The following is a 10314-nucleotide window of genomic DNA, read 5'->3' on the forward strand; positions in this document are numbered from 1 at the left end:
ATAATGAAAAAGTTTGAAATATTGTGAGAATTACCAAAATGTGACACAGAGACATGAAGTGAGCAAATGCTGTTGGAAAAATGGTGCCGATAGACTTGCTCGACACAGGGTTGCCACAAACCTTCAATTTGTAAAAAACACAATATCTGCGAAGCGCAATAAAGCGAAGCGCAATAAAACGAGGTATGCCTGTATTTGAAACAAGGTGCTGGAAAATGTAGTATTTTCTTTCTGGTATGGAATGGTCTTCTGCAAATACATATAGCAACCTGACAAGCCTTTGGGAAAGAATAAAATACACAGTATTTTCACATGCAAGACTTCCACTGAAAATATTTTTTATTCTTCATAACTGTTTATAGGAATTTAAAAAGGCTTAAATGGTAAAGGTATCCAGGTTGTAGCTATATTGGTCTAGAGGAAAAAGCAATTAGGGCTTGTGGACAGAGGTGATATCCTTTATAAGACCAAGATTTTTGCAAAATATTTCTTTTAATTGTAAGATTTTGCACACAATCACCCTTCATCAGGCATCAGAGAAAACACTGTAAAAGTACTCCTGAGTAGAAATGAAAGTTCGTATTTCATAGGATTTCACAGAGGAGCCAATAGATGGAAAAACCCTCTGGGCAGCAGTTCTTAGCTGATATGGAGTCTCAGCTCTTCTGTGAGGCTGTGATGATGCAAACAACCTTAGACATGAACCTAAAACTAGTTTTCAAAGGTGATTCAGCACTTTTGGTACCTAATGGCATTTCTCTGCTGCCAACTGCAGTGTGACAGCACAAAATACTGTCACAGTAGAAACCAGAGTAAGCCAGCCTGTGCAGAACTTTGTTTAAAGCATTTGCGGATCTCCGCAACTACCATGTAACATAGAACCTGAGTCCTAGTGATTTTTCAAATTGGACATGGTTTCCAAACACATACAGACCTTTGAATATTTTCACCTCTTGTCAAAAGGACTTTGCAGAACACATCAGCTCCAGATGAGTTGTTCAAGAAAAAAAACTTTCAACTGTTTGAAATCGGATACAATACTTCTTTTTGCCTACACTTCCAGTTAAAACAATTATGTCATAAAAACAATGACCTAAAAGAGACAGTCATCATCCAGGGTTCTTTATATCATTTTAGATATCTTTTCTTATAATTCTTACCTTTCACTAAACTCAGGGAAGCCTAAAATTAATATTCTTCATTGCTATATATCTTGTCTTTCCTCTGTTACGTTTGTACAATGACTTGCTAATATAGATTTAATTAGGGGAAAATGATGATTGTTAATTCATTTAATGTGTCTACAAACATCATGAATGAAACAGAAACCTAACAACATGGTTGAGATGTGGAAAATGTAGCCTCATGCCCTAATGAGGTGATGTCCCAATCAATCTTCGTATGTAAAACCTATAACCTGACCCTTGAAGCTCAGGTGGAGTCTACAAGAAGGAAAGTGCAAAGACTGGAAAAATGTAAAGTTTAGGAAACTCTGATTATTATTAGAATGATTTTACTGAATAAAATAGCATGTTCTGTCCACAATATATAGTAACTTAACAAATACATTTATAACATTCTTGCCATTGTCCCCTACTAAAAATTGAGGATTATCAGATATCAGTCTTTAGTGCTTAAACCACTTGTGTAAATCCACTGAAAGTAACAAGGGAGAATTATCAAACTGTATTTGCAGAAAAAAAATCAGCATGATTTCATTTAAAAAATCATACATGTATAGAGATAAATTGCTACTGAAAAGCACTGAACTATCTTACCTGTTTAACTGCTGATCCCAGAGACTCTTGATTGCTTTGTCCTTTAACCCTTCCAAGACTAAAAGGTGAATTTTTCCATCCAAGATATGAAAACCAGTTATGATATCCAGCTCAGAAATTTCCTTCAGTTTGGTTTTTAGTCTGAATGTAGCAAGAGCTTTTTGAGCTATTTGTAGTGGAAAACAATCCAGCTGGAGAGCTTTAGCATTGATTCCTGTAATCTCTTGCAGCAAATCATGTAAGAAAGATGCATTTTTGTAGTCAAAAATGTAGATTATACAACCATATGGGCAATCTGCAACCTTAGAATCCACAGGTCCTGCCTGAGGACCTAGCGGCACAGCTATTTCAACTCTTACTTTCAGGAGTGAGTCAAATTCCAAGTAATGTCCCACCGGCAATGGAGAAGCCTGAAGGCCATTCACTGGTTGTGATACTCCTGCCATTTTCTCATTCTTGTTATCCTTCTGGTAAATAGTGGGATCTGGAATTGAGCAGCTATGAATAGGCACACTGATATTCAAATACTTTTCACCTAACAGTAGGTCATTTAAACTGACTTTAGCTACTCCGTAGGAATCCCACAACTTGTTCTTGTCTGTAAACGGATTCTGGACTGAGTGTTTGTAAGTGAGGAATCCTATATTACTCAGCCTTGTATCATCTTGCTCTTCTCCAAACAAGGAGGATTTTTTAGGATCTTCCACAGTTTTTTGGTCCCGGTCATGAACTTCAATCTCCATAGGAGGCCCTCTAAGATACTCATACAGTTTTGCAGGTTTGATTGTCCCTGTCAGAACCACATTAACATCTTTAAAATAGACATGGGTTCCGTGCATCTGTCCCTGAGTTTGATGAGGAGGAAGGTCATGAAATCTGTATCTGCAGTATGTAGGAACACATGACTCCTATAAACAAATCAAGTAAGGAAAAAGGTGCTATATCAGTCCTGCTAACATTTTTCTTAGCCTCACTCTGTCATAAGCCTTCCAAAAGAATGGGACTGAAACCAATCCCTTTACAAGCTATCAAGGAACCGCTTTTTCCAGAGGCAGTTACACAAGCAGGAATGAGAGGAAATGATGTTACAACACGCACTCACTACCAAAAGCCAAATACTGGGAATGGACAAATGTACATATGTAGCAATTTCAAGGGCACAGACACAAGTGCATCTCCTTGCTGTAACTAATAACGCTTTGCAGGAAGTATTCTAAGCTACAATGTTCCCCCAGACCAAACAGAAGTTAACTGTTGGGTCCAGGGAGGAGGGAATCTATCTGCTGGTTGGGAGCCTGTAGCCAGTTTTCATTAGCAATGGCCCCTTCTCCCTCTCAGCTGGTCTCTGTTTTCAGAATGGGAGGGAGGAAAGGGAGCAGAGTGAGCTCATTTTAGAGGTTCCCCAGCTGGCACTGGAGGAAGGGGTGGGTGAATTGAACCCTGCCCCTGACCTTGGAGGGGAGGCTCCAATACACTTGCCTCACCCTTCAGCAGGGGCTGAAAAAACTCCAGGACGAAGTCCCTCCATTCCCTTTCCCCCCCTCCCATTCTGAAACCGCAGCAGGCTGGCAGGCAGTGCAGGCAGAAGTTACAGAAAACTCTCTGTTTTGAAACATTTTTATTTGAACCCTCATGCAATGAGGGTTCAGGTTTTCACACAATCAGCCATTTTTTAAGCAGTCTGCAGCTGTACACTTATGTTTGGTCATGGCTAGAGACCACTTTATGTGGCCAGATTGGGCAAAATTGTCACTTCTGTCTGTGCCCCAGAAGAGGAGGGAGAACTGCTGCTCAGGAGTAAGCAGCAACTGTTCTGCTGTAATTGTTATATCTGTATATACCTGAAAGGAAACAAGCAAGCTGCATACCCTCCCCAAACTTTGATATTGGATGAAGCAGGTTTGAAGTTTTGCAACACTTGTATCACAACAGGTTCATGCAGGTGAAACAAGTACAGTGTTGCACACTCCACTGTTGCACACTCCAGAGCAGCAGCCCCCTGTACTCTTTTGAAGCCCACAAGTGCATGTTTGTTCATAACATCTTTACTAACAGGAAAACCTAGGGAAGTTTACTTCTCTAGTTCCTTTATGAGGCAAACAAACCACGGAACAAGGTGTGTCAGCAGGAAGTGGCTTGCAGAAAGAACCATGAAAGATCTAGAATTGCAACAAGTGAGCCCAAAATGAATACCGGAGCAGGTAGGGTATCTGACAATTCCATGGCTCCAGAAAGAAATCTGAAGTCTGAAGTACAACCTAACCTCATCAGCTGTGAATCATGTTCCATAGCAGTATGCTTTCCTAGTGCAAAAGAAGCCCAGACTTGCACTTTGTATAGCATTTTTGTACAGCTTTGTGTGTGTTCAACTACACTATCAAAGGGCATCTGAAACCCAGGATGGATACCTACAGATGCAAATTAGAAAAAAAAATTCTCCATAGGACCAGGAAAGGCAAGGAATTCTGCAAACTTTTCCACATCACCTTTTCAATGGATCTCATAGCTGTTCTGAGAACAGCATTCTTTTGCTGTTCTACTGGCACTTTTCACCATTATTGATTTACACACAGTGGTGGTTTGTGCAAAATAAAACTTGTTGGCAGAGGACAAACTGATCCCACCATACCTATGCTCGAGCCATTTTGTCACCTTTTACTCCATACACATGTTGTATGGGAGAAAAAGAGGAAGACAGGATGGAAAACACTGTGCTACCTAGAACCTATTAGAAGCCATTTTACATATTTTACTTTCATTTTGCTTATGTTGCACAGTTCCTACTACTATTTTTTCCTGTTGTTTTCCAAAAATCCTTAGCTAATTTGTCCAAATTGATGAATGAATGAATGGTATTTTGAAATTCTACTGCAGAGTTACACTTTTCTTCATAAAGTCTTCTGATGTAATATTGACATTCTCAGACTAATGGTTTCAAAAATGGGTACTGATTTGGGGTCCCAAATTTACACAGCTAGGACCTGATCATCCTTCTGGAAGAAGTGCTTGAGCCCTCAGCATTCCAAATGAAGTCAATGGCAGCTGTGGTGCTGATCATTTCTGAAACATCAGACTTAGAAGACTCAAGAAGGGCACCCAGAATTAGAGACCACTGTTAAAATTGTGCTTGTTTATATCTCAAGTAAACTGAGCGCATACTTTTTATTTTATTTTATTGGTGAGGCTAAAGTCTCACCTTACAGACAGACTTTGGATATTTATTTTTCTTAGCCCTGTTAAGATGTAACACCCAGAGTTTCTTTCATTAAATAATATTTTCAACACAGGAAATGTCAACGAATTTCATAAATTATTTTTAACATAGTTAAATTAAAATAAAAATCAAGAAGCAAATCTGTAAACTGTTTTAAACTACCTGGTACTATGAATTCAGCAGTTCATATAAAGAATTATATGGGAAAAACCACATTTAGGAATCAAAGTTCAATTACTGAAGATACAGCCTATAACTCCTGGCCCAGGTAAGGTACATTGTTTTGTAGCCAGAGGGCACACAATGCAGTGAAAAGCAATAATCTGGCCAGACCTTCTTTTCAGAAAGACTAACACTTTATGCACACATTTTGAAATGTAATTGAAGCAGGCCCTAGCAAATAAGGAATAATTATTGCTCTAAACTGTTGTTTTAAAATAAAATCACTGAGGGTTATTTGTGAAGTGGAATCCTACAGAAAGAGTAACGGTGTGCATTACCTGCAGCTGTTCAATTGGCACAGGAGTTGTTGGGAGGTATGTAGCAGAAAGAATCCTTATAATCAGTGGATTCAGTTCACATCTCTGTCTCTCTGACATGAGAGGCGTTTCCACTGTGAAAGTCAAATAAGTATCTAAAACTTTAGGGGATTTTTCTTTCAGGCGACTGGTCACTGACTTTTCTCCTATGGGAAACAAATTAAGTATTACATACTATAAAAGTAGTTGCATCAAAGAAACACTATGCTTAATACCTTGGCTTCAGTTAGTGAAAGACAGACACTGAAACAAAATTTAAAATGAAATTTTAAAAGTCACTCTTGGGGGTCATGTGATGTCACTAGGGAAGAAGGCAGGTTTAAAGTCAGAACTCCAGCAGGGAATCTGGCAGAATTCAAAGGCATCACCTCTCCCTAACACATTTCAAACTCCAGAAACATTTTCCTCTAAATGTTAGAGGACAGCCACACAGAAAGAAGCAGGCTAATATGAGAAGCTATCTTCTCCAAAGAAATTTGCAAGAAGAAGAAACTGTGAAGTAGCACATAAACCCTGAAGAATAAAACATGGCCCCAGGCGGCCAGGGGTGCCTCACCTTACCAGTCATGGCAATGTCGCTGATGCAGGGCTCCTAGTGGCAGTGGCAGCACCAAGTCAGTCTGGCAAGTCTGCCAGCCCTGTGCCCTGCAGTAATCGGGGGGAGGGCGGGAGACATGTACCCCACCATTGCCCCCTGGTGCATTGGGAATATGGGATATCCCCAGCTCACTGCCTCCTCCCTTACCCTGTCAGAGCTGAGGCAGGGCTCTGCCATGGGGTGCCGTGATGCCCCCATCTTGGTGCCCTGGACAGTTGCTCTCACTGCCCACCCCCCAGTTGGGCTGGTAATGGCAGGGCAGGGGGGGCGGGGTCACCCTGGCAGGCCTGGGGGGAACGGTGACTTGGGAGTGAGGGACATACCAGGGATGCTCAGTACCACAAACCAGGGGGCAGACAGACACAGCTGGAGCCATGTCCTGGTTAGCAAAGGGGACAGGGGAAGCTCTGATTTAACATGATAAAACGTAAATCAAATTCCAAAATATATGGGTATGTATAATTTATTTTATTGTAATGACTGAAACACCAGTAGGCTATCAAATTGCTTTGAAATTGTGAATAAAATTGTAAATAATCAGACTTTTTTTTATTTTTTAAGAGAGAAAACCAGAATCCAGGTTATTCAGGCAATGGAGGGAATCAGTTAGCTTAATGACTCATTGTTCTTCACCCCAGAGATGTTAATAATCATCTCCTTTTTAATGATCCTGATATTCCAAGCTAAATTTTCTTAGGTTAATTCTGCTGCCTGCTAGCTACTTCTGGTCCCTTTTCTCTTATTTCACAGCCCTGGAGACTCTTTAGCTCTTTCCAAAGTCATAGGTCCACCTACAGAGGCCAGTCTGCACCAGCAGCTAGGGAGGATGAGTCAGCTAAAGATTAGTCTGTCCTTGCTTTATATAACCATAACTCTGGAAACACCTTTTCTTCTTCATTCTGCCTTTCAATAACAAGTTGTGTATTACATTCCAGGGACTGTTGTATGTAAGAGAATGTGGTAATGCATTACTTCAACAAAAACAACAGATTATGAAAAGACGTCTGCTCTTAAATTAGGTGGATCCAAACTACAGATTTTCCAAGCTGTTTTGTACTCCACTCAAAAGAAAAGACAAAAACTGAACGAGATTACAATCTGTCTCAGAGACATAAAAATAGAATTCCGATGGAGCTACCCTTTTAAGCTTCTGTTTACCCAGGAAGGACAACAGCACACCATAAAAGATAAGAAAGAAGGAGTTAGAGGATTCAGCAGATTAAAACTTATAAAAGGCCACTGTGAAAAAATAAGCAGTTCCTGACACAGAGGCTGAATCACAAAGCAGAAACATGGAACGGCAAATTGTGAACAAAAAAGAAAGGATGCCTTGAAGAATAAAGACAAGAAATCTGAAACACAGAATTTTATATCTAATGATTTACAAGAGGACCTATATGAAAACTAATAATTGTAATGGACTTTCTAAATACAAGTAAATCTTGCAGACATTTGAAACATTATCTGAAGTAATTTGGGTAGAGAAACATATCTGAGTTTGAAATGTCAGAGGGAGAGAACCTAATTAGAAATAGACAAAAGTTAAAAATAGATTTAAAATGCTTTCATAAAGAATAGTGTTCCTGATTTCCAAATCATTATTTAATAATACTTTATCAGCAAACAAGGTGGAACTGTCTGGTCAGACCACAGACTGCAGGACTGACCACAGTCTGAGCACAGTTATTAGCAGGGATCAGGGTTTTCGGTTTGCCTTGGAAAAAAACCTGGAAAAACATGGATTTTCTCATTTTAAGGAGAAAAATGCAGATTTTCTCCTTTAAAGAATAAAAATGTAGGAAATGACAGGTTTCCCCTTGCAGGCTGGCAGAGTTACAGCCTGCGAAGGACTGGGAGAAGTGGGAGGAAGATGATCAGGCAGGGGACGCCACATCTATGTGCAAGTGCACACATGCACTTGGCAACCAGACAGTGTGGAGAGTAGCTCCCACAGGTAAGTTGGGACGGTGGGGGGTTGAGGCCCCATAGGGAGGGAGAAATGGAGGGAGTAGAGCAGGGCTGGGGGTGCTGCCCAGTCGGGGTGGTATGTGGGGCCTGGGGCTTGGAGCCTAGGACTGGGGTGGGAATGTGTGCTTGAAGGGCCTGAGCAGGGAACAAGATGGAGTCATGGGTAGCTTGTCTGGGCGGATAGTGGGGAAGGCTGACTTTCTGCTACTGTGCACACTCCTGGGGAGACAAGGGGGTGCATGTGCCCCCAACATTTGTGCATTTGGTGGGGGAAGATGCGGGCTGCCATCTGCAGGATTGGGGCTCCCCACCCTGCTGTCTTCTGTCTGGGAGCCTCTGTGGCCCAGAGGGCGAGACCCAGTGTGACAGGTCAGAGTTGGGCAGGGAGGTTTGGTGTCACTGTGGGGAGCCCCCCTGCCTGCCCAGCAGCAGCAGGTGTAGTGGCACAGAGTTGTCCCCCCTTTTGCTGCTGGGTGGGCAGGAAGCACCTTGCCATGGCAGCATGGGGCTTCCAGTAGCAGCCCTGAACCTCCCCACCCTGCTGTGCCCTGCTGCACCAGGTCCCGTCTGCTGGGCCATGGAGGCCCCCGGGGGGGGGCGGGGGGAGGCAGCAGAGCAGGGAGACGCAAGCCTACAGCTGCTAGTCTTCATCCACTTAACTTGGTTGAGAATGTGGAAGTGAAAAGAAAATTGAGTGACGGTGACCATGAACTAATACAGTTCAAGATCCTAGGGACAGGAAGGAAAGAGAGAAGCAAAATAAGGACACTGCACCTTAGAAAAGCAGACTTCAACTAACTCAGGGAACTGGTGGACAGTATACCTTGAGAGGCAAGTCTGAAGGGAAATGAAGACCAGGAGAGCTGGCTGTATTTCAAGGAGATCATCTTAAGGGCACGGGAGTAAGCTATCTTAATGCAATGGAAGATTGGGGAGTGCAACTGGAGGCCAGGCTGTCTAGACAACAATCTCTTCAATGAGCTGAAACTCCAAAAGTTGTCCTTCAAAAAGTGGAAACTTGGTCATAGAACTAGGGAAGAGTATAAGAATATTGTGCACACATGGAGGGAGAAAGTTAGGAAGGTCAAAGCACAGTTTGAGATGCAAGTGGTAAGGGACATAAAAGGCAAGTATGTCAAGAGGTGGAAGACAAAAGAAACCATAGATCCTTATGGAATATGGGAGGCAATCTAGTTATGAATAATACAACAAGGCTGAAGTACTTAGTACCTTTCTTACTTCAATGTTCACAGATCAGGGCAGCTACCAAATGACGAGAGCAGTGGGCTTAAAAAGTAGGGAAGGATCTTAGAGTAGCAGAGGAATAGGTTGGGATTACTTCAAGAAGCCAGCTGCTTTCAAGTCATCAGGGTTGGATGGGATGCACCCTGAGGGAATTGGTATACATAATTTCAGATCCATTGGCTATCCTCTTTGAGAAGTCACAGAGGTCCAGGTGACATCCCAGATTATTGGAGAAGGGACTTTTTAAGAAAAGGAGGAAGGAGGACCCAAACATTTACAGCCCAGTCAGCTTGACCAGAATAACTGCATGCATAAATATACGCTAGGAGATGACTGGGTAGGCTGCAGTACTGCGGAGTAGGACCCGGGGGTTACAGTAGACCCTAAATATGAATAAACAGTGTGCTCTCATTGCAAAATAAGCCAACAATACAGGGTTGTACTAACAGCAGTGTCACTTGAAAATCAAGGAAAGTACTTCTTTCACTCTATTCAGCACTAATGGAGCCTCATTTGGAGTACTGTCTCCAGTTTTGGGCCACATACTTCAAAAAGAATGTGGCCAATTGGGAAAGACGCCAGCACAGGGTAACAAAAATGATCAGGGCCCTCAGAGGCAAGATTTAAGAGGAAAGACTGAAAGAACTAGGGTTATTTATGTTGCATCTTGTAACCGGTGCACCCTTGACCTGCGAGCCTGGGTCAGCACGACCGGCTTGGCGCAGAAGGGATAGATGACCGGACAGGTGGGGAGTAGCAGCAAATAGGAGTCAGGCGGCTTGAAGTGTTTTGGTTGTATGAAAGATTTATTGTACTTACGCTACCGATGGTCGCAACGTAGGCAGGATAGCTGACTTGTTCAGTTACAGTGCATAAAACAGAACGGTCTAAAGGGGTCTGTTGGTTCACGGGGTTCCTGAGCCGAGCCCTTGCTTTCTAACCCAGAGGCTAGGTGTGGCTGCCTCCCAGTCC

General features: G+C 42.3%; 1 protein-coding gene across 1 annotated transcript in view; it reads right to left on the reverse strand.

Moving 5' to 3' along the window:
- The window catches only part of KIAA1257 (KIAA1257 ortholog), a 130554-nt gene that overhangs the window by 53498 nt on the left and 66742 nt on the right, over window positions 1-10314 (reverse strand). Inside the window, exons 8-9 of the mRNA XM_019536965.1 lie at window positions 5493-5677; window positions 1779-2686 (exon numbers count right to left, since the gene is read on the reverse strand). Of these exons, the coding sequence (XP_019392510.1) occupies window positions 1779-2686; window positions 5493-5677 (1093 nt within the window). The remainder of the gene's footprint in view (window positions 1-1778; window positions 2687-5492; window positions 5678-10314) is intronic.

This window comes from Crocodylus porosus, unplaced genomic scaffold, assembly GCF_001723895.1.
Source record: "Crocodylus porosus isolate Cpor-Errol unplaced genomic scaffold, CroPor_comp1, whole genome shotgun sequence".
NCBI classification, from domain to species: domain Eukaryota; kingdom Metazoa; phylum Chordata; order Crocodylia; family Crocodylidae; genus Crocodylus; species Crocodylus porosus.